This window comes from Manihot esculenta, chromosome 18, assembly GCF_001659605.2.
Source record: "Manihot esculenta cultivar AM560-2 chromosome 18, M.esculenta_v8, whole genome shotgun sequence".
Taxonomy (NCBI): Eukaryota; Viridiplantae; Streptophyta; class Magnoliopsida; order Malpighiales; family Euphorbiaceae; genus Manihot; species Manihot esculenta.
In genome coordinates, this window is record NC_035178.2 from 3,628,965 (window position 1) to 3,645,282 (window position 16,318).

At 34.6% G+C, this 16,318-nt stretch overlaps 3 protein-coding genes across 3 annotated transcripts; 1 reads left to right on the forward strand and 2 right to left on the reverse strand.

Annotated features, from left to right (window-relative positions):
- Positions 1-370: 370 nt before the first annotated feature.
- Positions 371-2,101, reverse strand: LOC110606436 (uncharacterized protein At4g06744). The gene has a single exon (XM_021745238.2). It carries the CDS (start codon positions 1,963-1,965, stop codon positions 640-642), a length of 1,326 nt encoding a protein of 441 aa, XP_021600930.1. The 5' UTR covers positions 1,966-2,101; the 3' UTR covers positions 371-639.
- Positions 2,102-3,296: 1,195 nt separating this feature from the next.
- LOC110605859 (probable WRKY transcription factor 7) lies at positions 3,297-5,040 on the reverse strand. The gene is made up of 3 exons (XM_021744525.2): positions 4,131-5,040; positions 3,886-4,011; positions 3,297-3,781 (listed from the first exon to the last, which is right to left on the reverse strand). The coding sequence occupies exons 1-3, from the start codon at positions 4,907-4,909 to the stop codon at positions 3,610-3,612; spliced, it is 1,077 nt and encodes a 358-aa protein (XP_021600217.1). The 5' UTR covers positions 4,910-5,040; the 3' UTR covers positions 3,297-3,609.
- Positions 5,041-12,493: 7,453 nt separating this feature from the next.
- On the forward strand, positions 12,494-16,117 carry LOC110606381 (low-temperature-induced cysteine proteinase). Its single transcript, XM_021745165.2, has 5 exons — positions 12,494-13,051; positions 14,394-14,629; positions 14,724-14,864; positions 15,021-15,470; positions 15,640-16,117. Exons 1-5 carry the CDS (start codon positions 12,571-12,573, stop codon positions 15,733-15,735), a joined length of 1,404 nt encoding a protein of 467 aa, XP_021600857.1. The 5' UTR covers positions 12,494-12,570; the 3' UTR covers positions 15,736-16,117.
- The last annotated feature ends 201 nt before the right edge of the window (positions 16,118-16,318 follow it).

The window sequence follows — 16,318 nt, forward strand, 5'->3', positions numbered from 1 at the left end:
GACTTTTCAATGATATCTTATTGTTTGAATGGACTTCTTTTTGAGCTGGAACACATGGTTGCTCGCAGTAGGAGACAGTAAGGTGGGTTATCTCAGTATCTTTCTAGCTTTCCCTAAACTTATATGGGACCTTCAAAAGTCTCAAACACCAATCATCATTTGGATTGCGGAATGGATTCAGATAGTGTCCCAATTGAAAGTAACTTTCAGTAGCCAAAGGCAAAATGGGCAGTAGAAAGTAGTTGCTCTCAATCCCATTCTCAATGTGCACACAGTTTGGGACCATACCCTTTGAAAAAAGCAAATTCTTTCTTTAACCTATGGCGTGCATGATATATTGATTCCCCATTATTTGCTGCAGCTTGAATTATCCTTTCTTTTGGTTCATAAATGGAATGTAATTAATACTCAACATAATTGGATGCTAATTGCATAATGCTGAGTTTTCTACTACTAAACATACAGATAGTCGTTCAAAGGGGACAGTACACTAAAATTTTCCATATAGTTTTTCCTAACTTGAGCATAGAATTGCGAGATTTTTCCATAACTTGAACTAAGTGAAGAGCATGACTAAACATGCAAACAAAATCTTAATTAAAGAATTCGAAATACGTAGTAGACATACAGGTGCATTGGTCATGGTGAAGGAGCCATTTCAGGAATCATAGAACCTGAAATAAAAGGATGCTTACAAGGAATATATCTGTAAGACCACATTCTGGGGCAGAACTTGGGATGTGCAAAGAAATTTGCACATTCCATTACCGATCTTTGGAAGGGAAGATCAGGGATACAATTGTTTCTAACATCAAGCACTCCTTTCTCTATTAAAATTCTACACAATGGCCCGACCGCTGTAAAATAATTATCAGACAAAGAAAAGTTAACCAAATTTTCCAGCTCGCAGACCAACTCCGGCACCATTCCAAATAACAGATTACCAGCAAAATTCAGCTGTTCCACCTTCTCTAGACAAGCAAGAGAAAAGGGTAATGGACCAGTCAACTGATTGTTGCCAGCGTCGAACACTATGGCCTCTTTCAGATTGCCTATCTCATATGGTAAACAACCGGTTAGCCGGTTGTTTAAGAGTAGGACCTCAGTTAGAGAGGAAAACGCCTTGAAAATGCTTCTTGGAAGTGGACCGATGAATTTATTGTTGGCTAAGGTGAGAAAAAGAATATGGGTGCTTCCTAAATTGTCAGGCAAACTCGTCATGAAATTGTTGTCATTGAGAAAGAGAGCATCGAATGGTTGTGTAAATAATTGAGGAGGTACTGACCCAGAAAAGAAATTGAACCGAATGTCCAAGAACGTTAGACTATTCATGCCAAGAACCGCCGAGGGAAATGAACCAGAGAATAGATTATTACTTATATCAAGTTCGTAGAGATAGGGAAGCGTAGCAATATTTGGGGAGATAGTACCAGAAAAGAAGTTGGAATTCGCATGAAAGAGTGCAATATCAGGAAGCTGATCAAGGAATCCATTGAGAGTGGGAGCAGCAAGTTGGAATCCATTGAAGTCTATGGAGGCAACAGCTATCGCTGACTTGTTGTCTGGAGGGTTGTCGCAGAAGAAACCTTTATAGCTGCATATGTCTGAGCCTACCCAGGTCTTAGTGATACCAAAAGGATCTGAGGTGATTATAGACTTAAACTTTTGGACGACAGGGAACACCACAGCTAGCCTTTGATCAGCAAATACTAAGACTTCTGCTTTGAGAGGTAGAGATGGGGTTGGGGGTAGAGGAACTGCCACTTTTGGACACTCTAGTGGAATGGGTATTTTGTTATTCTTATGATTTTCATTCTTGCAGCTTTTGTTTACGCCTCTTCCTCTAGTACCAATGACAAATTCTAGAGTTTCTCTGCTGGTGCTAATTGCTATGGTGTTTACAATGAGAGAAATGAGGATTATGCAGAGGCATGAAAGTAGCAATTCTGTGGACATATTGCTCATAGTTTGTTTCTGTGCTGAACTTTACGCTGCTTTTCTATCTGCTCGAGAGCAGGCGAGAAGACCAGGAGAAACCAACTTTAGAAAGGAAAGAAGTATATAAGAGACTACCACATCTAGAATCGTCTCTAGTTGTTCTTCACCTACTTAATTTTTATTTATCGCTTGAATTTTGAATATGAATTATGTTAAATATTTTATTTATTTATTTATTTATTTTCTCTCCACTATTATGATTATTGATTGTGTGTGTTTAGATTTATTAGTCTATTTCAACATGTGGTTTTTTTTTTTTTTAACATTTACAAAATTTCATTTACTAGTGGTGATGCCATCCTCACCATGGTGCCATAAACAGAGTAGGCATTAATATCAAATCAGACTATATTTTTTCTGTCAATCCTTAAATTTAAAATTGACAAAGAATTAGATGGAAGCATTTTCTTTTAAAACTGAATTTAAATGGATAACTTAAGATTGGCCTTCTAAATACTCTTTTATAGTAATTTCCCTTTAATCTTTTATTCGTTAGTTTGTGTAACAGGCCTAAGTTAATATGAAGATTGGTATAAAGATGTGATCACAAGAGCCTGGTTTGGCCCATTGATGGCTTGGATTCGTCTAGAAATTTTCCTTGGCTGTTTTGAGCGGCCCATTAATCGATTCTGTTCTGTTGTGCTTTTGTTATTTTAGATATCACAACTTTCTTCGAAACCCGATTTGCATGAATTAAAAATAAAAAATCAATTTAAGTAATTTTTAGGTACAGACAATTAAATTGCTAAAAATATGTGCATTGGATTTGAAACTAATGTCGAATCTAGGAAATCAATTTGATAGAATTAAAAATGCATATAAGGGTTTGATTTGTGTGCTTTAATTATCGCTCTCTACTCGAGGCGTCGTGGATCGAAACTGAACCATTCCCACATCATCTCGCAAAAACAAATTCAATGCCGTATAGAAACGGCAAAAGGAATAGTTGAATATGGGGCCACTTCAAACACACTGACAATGCAAAATGAAACAGAAACGTTTTTTTTTTTTTTTTCTTTCCTTTTAGGGGAGAGAGAGGGAGGGGAACATTTCCCATAGCCCCGACCGACCACTTTGACTTGGCATTGTATTCCCGAATTTGGCGTAAAAATATGCACACAAAGCAAGTGGAAAATGGAACAATTTCAAGTGGGCAACCTTGCAAGATCCACCACCATATATTTTATCCCTCAAAATGCACACTTCTTCGTTCATCCTACATTTGACTTTACTTGGATTTCAAAATTTCATAATTTTTAATATTACTCTAATAGATTTTTAAATTATTATTATAATAGTTGGTATATAAGCATCATTTTTTCTTAAAAAGAAATAATAAATAAACAAATAAAATCCTCCACTACTTGCATGATTCAACTCCCACCAAATCCACGATATCTACCCTTTTCTTTCTTTTCATTTGTAAACAAAGTCAGGGAGGAAAAATAAAAAAGACAAAGCACAGAGAATCCTATGCATCTTTTCTTCTTAGGCAGATAACATACCCACTAGGGCTAGGCCCTCTGCGTTGACTATTGTCTCACAGTTGTCATGAAGAGCTATGATTTAAACAAGGACTGAACTCTGCTCAGCCCTTAATGAGTTGACTTCTTATGATGATTCATGAACCTGAACGGCAGCAGGTGCATCGTTGTCGTTGATGGAGTTGGAGTGATTGTGATCACCTTCGTATGTGACTATGAGCATCATTGGATCATCTACAGCTCTCTCCACATGTTTCCTAGCTGGGCATCCTCTCATGCTACTGCACTTGTAATATCCTCTGAAACAATTGTGCATATCAGTGAACTCAGTACTCGGTTCTTGTGACTCGCTTAATGAACAACTTTTAAATCCAAACAAGGTTAATAAATAATTTACACACACCTTGGATGAGGAGATCCTTTTATGGGCTTTTGACCGTATTTTCTCCAGGAATAGTCATCATGTGGAATATCAGCCAACTTATTGCTTATTGCAGGGACTCTGATCACTCGCTTCACTCTTGATTTCCTGCTCAATTAGAAGCTTACAATATTCAAAATGTAATCACTGATTATTTAAATAATCCCACAAAAAACTATCAGTTTTAATTTATGAGTTATGACTTCTTCGAAATTTAGACAACGGACCTTTTCTTGGAGCAATGGCATCGCCCTGAAGTGGAACCGCACTTGAGAGCAGCATCGTCCATGGAATTGCACTTTCTTTTAAGGGAAGATGAGGATAAAGGAGGTTTCCCAGCGGATGAAACATGTGAGGGTTCGGCAAACTGAAACCCAGAGGACATAGAGCGCTTTACGCTATCGGTTTCCCCTGTTAAAGAAGACATGAAAGAAGTAGAGGCAGAGATTGAAGGTGAATTAGAGAAATTAATGGAACGCATCTCGTTCCTCTCGGAAAAACCATTCTTTGCAACTAAACTTGGAGTCTTCTGCTGCTGATGGTGACTATTAGGCAAGGGAGGGAGCCGATGAACTGGTGTCGGTTGGTAAACTCTAAAGGCAGAAACTGGCTCTGTTGGGTGAGAACTAATAGGTCGAACAGAAGCGCCTAGATCTTGAGCTTGCTGCTGCTGCTCTTGATTAGCAGAAGCAGGAGATACAGGGGCTCTCCGAAAGCGAGCATGGCCAGTTCTCGTCGTGCGACCCAGCAAAGAAATAACCTTCTTGAAGCTGTTCACAGCCGCATCCGTAACAGCCATAATATTATCTGTCCCGGGCGGATTATTAGTGGGCGAAGAAGTGAAATCAGGGTAGTATTGTGGCTGCTGCAGCTGATTTTGTTTGAGCATCTTTATGACCTCCTCAACGTTCTGGATCCCAGCAGTCGCCGCTTCTCTCACAGCAAGCTCTTCCATTTTAGCTGCAAAACTATCCCCAGAAAAGCCCATCATCAGTTCCACAGCCATGTCTTCACCACCATCCAAAGATGTGTAATCCCACAAACAGGAAAAGAAAGAGGGAGTCAAATAGGTATAAAGACCTAATAGAATATATTGAAGAGAGAGAACTTGAAACAAAAGAAAATGATGGAAATTGTCAAAAAGCAAAAGGGGAATGTGAAAGATGAAGATTAAAAAAAAGAGAAAAAAGAAAAAGGAGGGATTCTGAGTCAAACTGATGCCCTCTCAATGCAAGCCATGGGATGAGTGACCTGTCGCCTTCTGTATTCCTTGCCGTCAAAGGCTTTAGCAAATGGATATGCTCCACGTGGCGAATTTTGTCAGGATATTGACCGCCTCTCTGTTAGCGGGGCCAAGAAGGCGATGGGAAGTAATCGGAGACCGTGACAGTGATGGAAGAAAAAACGCATGATCATTTTTATTCCATGTATATTAATTACATTTTGTAAATTTGCGTGAAAATGGGACAGAAAAATATAATAATATTTCATTAGATTGTTTTTAGAATACTAAGTTATAAATTTAAGATAAAAAAATTAAAAGATAAAAAAGTTAAATTTGCTCCTAATTACAGAATAAAACTAAAAATGTAAAATTTCATTTGTTAATTTAAATTTTAGGATAAATTCAATATTTCAACCAAATTAAAAATAAGAATAAGGTGAAATGAACGTGATTAACCGTTGGAATAGGGAAAGGGGAAAAAAGGATTGCAGACAGTGAGGTAGAGTTGACCATTAGCGTTAGAAGCTTTTAATGCAAAAGTCATGACCTGCCAAAGCAAAGGGTAAGGGAGAAAGGGAAGGGAGTGGGGGCCGTTGATTTCCTCTTTTACTATGACACTAGAAGCAGCACCAAAGTCTCATGGGATTCTTTCTTCAACAATTTTTAATTTTCTTTTTTCAAATTACGACTATTTTTACCGTTGATGTGTCAAATTTCAACGTTGGAGTTGAAACTGGTAACTGATGGGTCCACACCATGCATGGACATGGACCATCCGTTTCCACCTAATTTTGAACTAAAATCCATTATCCTCGCTGAAAAAAAAAATACTTTTGAATACTTAGATATAGCCTAATTAATAAACTTTTTTTATTTTTAAAATTAAATATTTTAATATTTAAATTTTAATTCCATTCAAAAAGACAATTCCTCTATTTATTTTTCATTAAATTAATGGGTCTATATAGTTAAAGGTGAGAGATTATATTTAATTTCCCCAAATACTCTTATTTGATTTCCCTTCTCTCTTTTTTTTTTTTTTCTGTCTTCTTCTCCTTTTCATATTAAAATCCATGATACTTCAATTGCTTCTTCATTTTTCCTTTTTTCTATTTTTTTACTCTAAACCATGACCGACAAAAAGTAGTAGTAAATCCATAGTTTAAGATGATATACAGATTCACTGTGGATTTCATCGTGTGCCTTCATCATTGATTGGCTTCTTCAATTGGCTTCTTACCTTACTCATCATCTACTTGCTTTATTACTCTGTCTAATGCCTCATGATTTTATTGCCATAATTTGAGATCGTCTTTTACAAATCTGCCATCGCATATCTTTTATTGTCCATATCTTATTATATATCTATTGAGAATGAAAATCTCTGGTCTATGATTGATTGTAGAGCTTGTTTGAAGGAATCGCCGGCGGTGAAGTGCTTGATGCTTGATTCATGTGGAATTGATTTTTTGTTCTTTTGATTTTTGTGAAATTATTATCTTTTTATTTTTTTTATTGTGATTATTTAATGTTGTAGCATATGAAGGAATTATTGGTCTTATAATAATTACTATTTGTAGTGTTTTGTGTTAATAATAAAATAAAAGGGTAGATATATTGTGAGAAAAATTATAAACTTTTTCATGGAAATTGAGTTTGCATTTAGTTTTTCACAATTTTTTTTAAAAAATTTATAATTTAGTATTTGAATATTGCCATTATTAATAAATCAGTCCCTATATTTTTAGAAATCTATTAAAACGTTTTTATGTTTTCTTTCTGTCAATAAAATAATCATTTCGTTCTCTTTTCCGTTAAAATTAGATAAAGGAGGAAAGAGAAAATTTTTAAAATCCAATTTTACCCTCAAATAAAACTCATTATTTAGTTATTGGATATTGTTATTATTAACAAGTCAATTCCTACATTTTCAAAAATTTATTAAAACGTTCTTATCGTTTCTTTCCGTCAATGAAATAGTTCATATATTTTTTCATATCTATTAAAACGTCTTTATCGTTATTTTTATCAACAAAATAGTCCATGCTCATCGTTTATTTCCGTCAACGAAATTATCCCTCCCTATATTTTCAGAAATCTATTAAAATGTCCTTATCTTTTTTCATATCTATTAAAACGTCCTTATCGTTTTTTTTTTATCAACGAGTCCTTATCTTTTCTCACATCTATTAAAACGTCCTTATCGTTTGTTTTCGCCAACGAAATAGTCCCTCCTCATCGTTTTTTTCTGTGAACGAAATCGTCCCTCCCTATATTTTCAGAAATCTATTAAAACGTCCTTATCTTTTTTCATATCTATTAAAATGTCTTTATCGTTTCTTTTTGTCAATTAAATAATTCCTATCTTTTCTCGCATCTATTAAAATATCATTATCGTTTCTTTCCGTCAACGAAATAGTCCATCCTCCTCCACCACAAAAATGAAGAAGAAGATGATGATGATGAAGGAGAAGAAGAAGAAGAAGAAGAAGAAGAAGAAGGAGAAGAAGAAGAAGCAGAAGCAGAAAAAGCAGAAGAAGAAGAAGCAGAAGCAAAAGCAAAAGAAGAAGAAGCAGAAATAGAAGCAGAAGAAGAAGTATAAGCATAAGCATAAGAAGAAGTAGAAGAAATAGAAGGAATTGATGAAGAAGAAAAGGAAGGAAGAAGAGGAGGAAAATAATGGGTAATTTAATTTTTTACTATATTTTTAATGGCAAAAATAGACGGAAAGACTATTTCGTTGACGGAGAGAAAAGATAAATACATTTTGATAGGTTTTTAAAAATATAAGGACTAACTTATTAATAATGGCAATACTCAGAAATTAAATTATAAATCTCTCTTTTTTTTTTTTTTTAACCTGTAACGCTTCCTTCTTTGTTATGTTAAAAAATTTGTGAAAAATGGTTATATAGATATGTGGCTCTTTGATAATGCATTCTTAGCTTTCTTTGCTAGGAAGATGGAGAAGTTCGCGACTCCAGTCATGGGCTTGAGAGTAAAAAGAAGTGGTGGTTCAATTCAGACTATTTTACAGCACTTACTAGATATTCCTTTTTAGATGCATGGGTCAGCAAGTCCAAGCCTTTATTGTAAGAAATTTGGCGATCCTGACTCGCGCAGCCTCTCGATCGCAGTGAAATTATAAATAAAATTCTCCAAAGAAGGAGATTAAAGTGTGATTTTAGGGCATTCACAAAAGCTTTTTTTAGGAAACAATTCATTTTCAAGATTGACAGTTCTTGGTCCATAATCCATCTGGTGATTAAAAAAAAACATCCTTAAGTGAGAACAAAAATGCCATCCCTGCTTTTTGGGGAAGGAGGGGCGGGAGAGTTTTGTAGACGACCCCAAGAGAGTAATGCAGGGAAGAAATCTGCGGCAATAGCAAGTAGTTCATGAGTTGCTCTTGTTAAATGTTTAATGGAATAATTGGTTTTCTAAAAATTAACTAAGTTAATGAAGGGTATTATGATTATTTTATATTTTTTAACAGTAATTTTAATGAAAAAATCTCAATTTTAATGAAATTAAAATTTAAAAATAAAGTGTTAAATTTTAAAAATAAAAAAATAAATTCATTCATTATACTATACATAGAATTAAAAAGTAATTCTTTTAAAATAAAATAAAAATATTAAAATAAATTTAAAAATATTTTTTTCGGTTAAATTAATTCAAGTGTATAGAATTAAAATATTGACAAAAACTTTAAACAATATATTAATTTATATTTTGTATATTAAAAATTTTATCGTTTATCTTAACAAAATCAAATATCAAACTAACTCCACAAACTCAAATTAACAGAACCCATATCTATAAAATCACAAATTAGCAGCAGCAACAACATCTTCTTATTATTAAGCTAGCTTGTAGATATTCTATCTCCACTTCCTTTTTATCCTTCAACTCTCCTTGTGCAATATGCTCTGTGGGTTTGCTATTCAATAATGGATTAAAAATATTATTTTATCTCTTCATACGCAATTTGAATATTAAGATTTTTTTTTTTGCAAGCATGAAAACTTGTAAGATTTAAACTTCAACTATTGAAAGTATTTGAATCTTTATGGAGAAACTACTCTGATATATGTTTTTTAAGAAATATTTATAGCTTTGATTGAAATTTTATTTTGAAAAATTATTCTTCAACTATTAGTTAAATATTAGAAAATTGTGAAGTTATTTTCTTATTTGGAAAATTGGTAATTTATGAATATGAAATTTGATTTTTTTTTTTTATAAAAACATATGACTTCAAATTTCTGTGGACATAGAAAAATTATTAGATATTTTTAATATACCACTCTATTATATTGAGATAATACATCAAATTAATAGTATTTAAATAAATAATTAAAATAATTAAATTTTAATAAATATAAATCGAAGCTCCGTTTATTTTATACAAAATATTTTTAAAAATATATTATGTATTTTTTAATATTTGAAACACTTAAAAAATTTAGTTAATAAAAAATATTTTTAAATATAAATTATTTTTAACAAAAAATAATTTTAATCATAACTTATATTTTAAATGGTGTGGTTCATTTTTAAATAAATTCTAACTCAATTACTATGTTTATGTGTGTGAATGAAATTGATTCAATTATGGACCTAAACTGGGCTGATGGGCAGACCTGTGCGGAACACACACTCTAAAGAATGGGCTTGTAATACTCTTGGCCCAATAAATTGCACAAATAAGATAGTCGGGCCAATTTGGAGAAAATGAGAAGAATTTTCTGTTTTCTGGTTTTTATGAATTGAATAAATATATTAATTATAATTATAATTTAATATATTTTATTTATAACAACATAAAAAATAACTAAATAATTATCCATAGCATTTTTTTTAAAAAACAAACTGTCATAATCTCCAACACAAAGAACACCCCCTTTGTCTATAATTTAGTTAATTTAGTTAACGTGTTGTAAAAAAGTGACGTCAAAGCATACGCATAGTTGATACTGCTGTTATTCTAAAATAGTGAAGTTGCTAATCTAAGTAGCTAACCGATTATCAAAAGCGTACAGACGAAGAAATCGACAAGGATCAACGGCTAATTGGCGATTACTTCTTTAACCATCAATTGCGAGTGGGCTCCACTCACAAAATGTTAAAGTACCAAGTGGGGGTCTTGTGGGTCCAGCACACACAGAGAGAACCCCACAAGAAGATGAATCATTGTCAAGAAGAGTAGAAGAATCTGCCCACTTGAACGGAGTTGGCTTGGAGCGTTGGAGATATAACAGAAATGAATCAGAGGGCGCAACACAGTTCCATGTGCAACTGTGTTCAGAGATTCTGAAAGGCCTTCCTTTGCTGGTTGCCTCAACTGTTTTTGAATGTTCAATGATCCTAGTTAATGGGCTGTGGGTCCAAAGCCCCTCCACTGTGTGTGACGGCTCAATTTATGGGTTCACATGGCCTCAGTTCTCGCCCATACTGATTTTGCACTTTTTGAAGAAGAGAAGAGATTCAGTTGCGCAGTGAGAGAGTATCAGAGCTCCTGTCTGCTTCCCCGAAAACGATATAAAAAAAGAATCAACTTGCTTCTTCTCTATGGACCCATTTTGCATCTGGATGGAATCTTTGCGTTTCATTCATCTTGTAGATAAGATAAATATATTTGTTTGATTATTATATAGAGATCCCATTTCCTCCTTTCTAATATAAATTCAATGCCAATGAATGTTTTTCAATTTTAAATACGAAAAATAAATAAATAAATTTTGCCTTACGTTCCAAGAAAAGCCAAGAATGTCTTTACTGTCGTGAAAGGAACTACCATCAATAATTTAAGCATGGTTTCAAAAGTTCCTTTACCTAACAGAGAAAAATGAACGTATTTAAATTATGAAATACTTTATAAAATTCGTTGTAATTCACTCTTTTGAATCGTAGAAAACTCTGATTTACAAACTTAGAAAACCCATAATCGTTTAAAGAGTACTTTTGGATTATTTTCATTATTATTATTACATAGTCACCCATATTTTAATATGGCATTAATTATATTATATATATGTGTTTTTTGAAGCAGGGCTAGAAATGGGCAAGTAGAAATAATTGAAAGGATTTTAAGAAAGTACAGCAAATGTACAATTTTTATGATAATCTCTCAATCAAATGTTGATATCAGAAATAAATGGGGTTCACAATTTTGTCTATTATTAACTAATGGTGTTGGATATTCAAATTTCAAAGGGACGCTCCATCTTTTATATGGCCCATATGTAAACACGATGCAGTCTAAAACTACGACCACATTCAAAATTAGTATAAATTAAAACTGTTCTACTAATAAAAAAAAATCACAAAGATAATTAAAAAGATCCATCAATAATTCAACCAGTGCCCACAACTTGATTGAAAATACATAAACAAATAAAAAAAAATCTCAAAGGGTTAGGAAAAGGGCTAGAAGGTCATTTACACATCCTACAAATTCAATGTGATTTGGCGGTGCATGTACTGAAAACGAAACGTGGCCTTACTTGGACAAGAAAGATTATGAAATACTACCAATTAAACCTCTGTTTTCTTATTTATAAATGCTCATGGCACTTCCTTCATCATATATCCATATTTAAAAAAAAAAGGAAATTCAACTAATAATAATAAGGTTGTCTCTGTCAGATTCCAAATACTTTATCATATACCCATTTTTGAAGTTATTATATTCAATACGTAATCACAGCTTCCACTGCTAAACTTACTAATCACCATTGGTGGTGATTAGGGACCAATGGTGATTAGCGAAAACAAAAATTAAAAATATATAATAAAAAAAAAAAAAAAAGGGAAAGAGAGAGGCAGTAGTTGGTAAAAGTCATCAAGTGGGCACGCCATGAAGGTTACTGTGACAGCGAAAGGCAGAAATTATTGCTGCAAAACGCTAAAAAAAGAGATAATATTACAGCTTCGTGTTGGGTCCCACTAATTGATGAAAAAGCTGTCCCACTCTTCCACTTGTTTCGAGCCCTCACGGCACTTCCATAAAAGTCAGGTGACGTGGTCAATTCCAACTCCGCAACCCATTTTAACCGGATTTGGCGGTAAAAGCAAAGCCATTTAACCATTGTACTGAAATTTTTACCCGCGCGTGGACATCACCTGCCATTACCACTGCTCCTACTTTCAGGGGAACCGGTCTTCGGCCTCTCCTTCACAGCCAATCAAATCATATCCACATGCTCTCATTTGTCACTTTCTCATTACTCGTTACAGAATTTAATTTACATTTCCAAATATACGAATAATTAAAAATAATATTAAATTAATTTTCGAATTATCTTATGGATTTTATATGTATTAATAATTATCTCTCTCTCTCTCTTTTGCCTTTATAAAACCCACCACCAGTCCTCCATTTTCACAGACCCCGTTCATTGCAAATCCACCTCCTTCGAAATAACCAAAGCAGAAAAATGATGGGCCTGTTTGGATCATCAGCAGCCATGTTCGTCCTCTTGTTTCTCTCTTTCACCTTGTCCTCAGCTTCTGACATGTCGATCATATCTTATGATCAAACTCATGCTACCAAATCTAGCTGGAGGACCGATGACGAGGTCATGGCTATATACGAAGAGTGGCTGGTGAAGCAAGGCAAGGTCTACAACGCTTTGGGAGAGAGGGAGAAGAGGTTTCAGGTTTTCAAAGACAATCTGAGGTTCATCGATGAACATAACTCGGAGAATCGGACTTACAAGCTCGGGTTGAACGGGTTTGCTGACCTTACCAACGAGGAGTACCGCTCCACGTACCTAGGTGCCCGTGGTGGTATGAAAAGGAACAGATTGCGTAAAACCAGTGATCGTTACGCTCCACGCGTTGGCGAATCTTTGCCGGATTCCGTCGATTGGAGGAAGGAAGGTGCCGTCGCAGAGGTCAAAGACCAAGGAAGTTGCGGTGAGTCTCTTTAGCTTCATCACATAGCTTATTATAATTTTTATGAGTCTTTAGCTTTGATCGGATAGTTGATGAATAATTCTTTAAACCAAACATCAAGTGGCCCTTAATTAGTCGAGCTGAAGAATCCATTCCAGTGAAGTATAAATCAAATGAAATTTCGATTCTCAACAGGGAAATTCTGCACAATTATGAATTTTACTTTAACATCGAATATTTTGCATATAATATTATTTCAATTATTTGTTAGAGAATTCTGCTCTAAAATAAATAAATGAATTTGGCCATCAAATGCTATGTTTTGTCCATTTTATCCCCAACGCTTTTTGCAGTTGGCTTCCCCACGCGCGGGTGACTAGTTTTTTAAAAAATAAATAGAAAATGAAAAGAAGATATATTTTATGTGGGCATTGGAATAAATGTCTTTTTACCTTCCATTGGTGGAGGGGTCTCTTTAGCTTTTTTTTTTTTCTTTCCCCAAAGTCTCTAGCTTTGAGTAATAAAAAGAAGCGCCGAGGGTTGATGGAACCCACACTTCCGACATAGGGCAGGAGTTGCGCCTGACACCATCACGCCTATGCCCAAATGTTGGGGTGTAAGAGGTTTGGCATTTATTTAGAAGTTTGTCTGTGGCCAGCTCGCATCCGTATGCTTTGGGTAGCAAATAACTAACTAATTAGAAATTATTCACTACATTTGGAGTGATTTGAGCGTCGGATCGGGCGCCTTCGACCCTCCTCCCTATGGACCTCACCTTAAATTTAAAAATTAAAAATAAATAATTTTAACAATTTTCGAAATTTTTTTTAAGGTCTAAATATAATATAAATATTGACAAATTATTACATACTCTTAAAATGCTAACTTATTTGGTTGAGATGGTATATGTACTATCAATAATAACTTAACGAATAATCCACATCACTATTAAGCTAAATTTAAATTTATTAATTTTTTACTACTTATATATTTTTATTATTATTGATTGAACACACAACCTCAGCTTGATCCGTTGTATTTCATATTTCATGAAATAATGCTTCCTAATGAAGAATAATAATGTAATTTATTTCTTAATAATACGGGTGTCTCAATTGCTTTATGGTTTATGTTATTTGACTTAGAATAAATTGACATATTTTGTTAAGTTGTAATATTATTAACTCAAATTTAAGGAATTTTGAGTTAATTGTAAGGTAAATGGACCTTTATTTGTTTAATAAGCTATTTTTGCTAATCCCAATAGATATAAATACAATCATCTTTCAATTAGTTCTTACTCCTAAGTCAAACCTTTGTACATTGGGGAATAACAATGGCTGATATTGAATTTCATGTGAAGGGAGTTGCTGGGCTTTCTCAACAATTGCTGCTGTAGAAGGAATCAACAAGATCGTTACCGGTGACCTCATCTCTCTATCGGAGCAGGAATTGGTGGATTGTGATACCTCTTATAATGAAGGATGTAATGGAGGTCTAATGGACTATGCCTTTGAGTTCATCATCAACAATGGTGGAATTGACACTGAAGAGGATTATCCATACCTTGCTCGTGATGGCAGATGCGATACATACAGGGTCGGTGTTCACTGAAAATGCAAAATCAAGTAGTAAAATATACTATTATTTGAAAATCATGTCTTCTCACCTTTTATTTCTTTTGCTCTCGCAGAAAAACGCCAAGGTTGTTACAATTGATGATTATGAAGATGTTCCTGTGAACAGTGAGACAGCACTACAAAAGGCTGTCGCAAATCAGCCCGTTAGCGTTGCAATTGAAGCAGGTGGCAGGGATTTCCAGTTTTACGCATCGGTAACAACTTTCCTTCCTTTGCCCCATCATGGATGATTTACATATTACACATGAAGTAAACAACATAGTATATCTGGATTTATGTCTTTCGATAATCTGAGCATTTGAGTTTGTATTTCACTAAGGTATATTTTCCTTTTTCACTTCATCTTTCAGGGTATTTTTTCTGGAAGATGTGGGACTCAGTTGGACCATGGTGTTGCTGCAGTGGGCTATGGCACAGAAAATGGTAAAGATTATTGGATTGTCAGGAACTCGTGGGGGAAAAGCTGGGGAGAAAATGGATATCTCAGGATGGCGCGAAGTATTAATAGCCCTACAGGGATATGTGGAATTGCGATGGAAGCTTCTTACCCCATCAAGAAAGGCCAAAATCCCCCCAACCCTGGCCCCTCTCCTCCATCTCCAGTAACGCCTCCCACTGTCTGCGACAATTACTACAGCTGTCCTGACAGCAATACTTGTTGCTGCCTCTTTGAGTATGGCAACTTCTGCTTTGAGTGGGGATGCTGCCCACTTGAGGGTGCTACCTGCTGTGAAGACCATTATAGCTGCTGCCCACATGACTATCCCATCTGCAACATTAACCAGGGAACCTGCTTAATGGTAAGAGCATCTCAACTTTTCTTTAATAATATGGACATTATTTCATAATTTTGCCAATTTGGCTCCGGAAAGTATTTGGGCTTTTGCTTTTGTTGTTTGTTTCATATTGAAAGTGCTATGTGGGATTTGCACATTCTATCTGCTTTGCTAATTTAAGTTCCTCCAACAGAGCAAGGACAACCCATTAGCAGTGAAGGCAATGATACGCATTCCTGCTAAGCCTCACTGGGCTCTTGGAGCTGCAGCCAAGAAGAGCAGTGCTTAGGCGAAGTTAGGTCTTTGAGGCAGTGGATGAAAGAATGAGAAAGGGATGGAAGAGTCATACGTGTTGTTGATGCTTCCTTCTTGGTTTATGAAGCTGCTCAACTTTATTCAACCATCAAAATCAGTATTAGACAGCTGCTGATTGCGTACATACTTCCTATTTATCATGTTGCATTGAAGACCAGATATATTGATCAGCTTGCTATGTCCACTGTAAATGTTTTCATCATTAGCAAATATGGATTTCATGATTTGGTTTGTCATTCCAATGGTGTACTCGCAGTTCCCAAACCATAAAAAACTTTTAGCTTTACATCTGCATATTTCAGCTTCAATGATATTTAACCGCCAAATATATCCTGATAAGTTCCAATTTCAGGCCATTTTCTTTTCTGACTTGGATAAAATTCCATCTGTTGATAAGTAATTGTTTATGCTTGATTTTCAATATAGCTTCAAGTGCAGTTGATTTGATGATTTTTCAGGGAAAAGAAAAATCATCCGTTACATAGAAGGTTCAAACATAACCTCAAGTTGATCTTAAAATTCCCATATGTCATCATATCAGTAGCAGATAGAGCAGC

Bases quoted from the DNA above. Each gene is read 5' to 3' on its own strand.
- LOC110606436 (XM_021745238.2), bottom strand. From the start codon at position 1,965: ATGAGCAATATGTCCACAGAATTGCTACTTTCATGCCTCTGCATAATC.
- LOC110606381 (XM_021745165.2), top strand. From the start codon at position 12,571: ATGATGGGCCTGTTTGGATCATCAGCAGCCATGTTCGTCCTCTTGTTT. The intron at 13,052-14,393 runs GTGAGTCTCTTT...TTTCATGTGAAG, and splicing joins CAAAGACCAAGGAAGTTGCG to GGAGTTGCTGGGCTTTCTCA. The intron at 14,630-14,723 runs GTCGGTGTTCAC...TTGCTCTCGCAG, and splicing joins GCAGATGCGATACATACAGG to AAAAACGCCAAGGTTGTTAC.
- LOC110605859 (XM_021744525.2), bottom strand. From the start codon at position 4,909: ATGGCTGTGGAACTGATGATGGGCTTTTCTGGGGATAGTTTTGCAGCT. The intron at 4,012-4,130 runs GTCCGTTGTCTA...CTAATTGAGCAG, and splicing joins TGCCATTGCTCCAAGAAAAG to GAAATCAAGAGTGAAGCGAG. The intron at 3,782-3,885 runs GTGTGTGTAAAT...CAATTGTTTCAG, and splicing joins AAAGGATCTCCTCATCCAAG to AGGATATTACAAGTGCAGTA.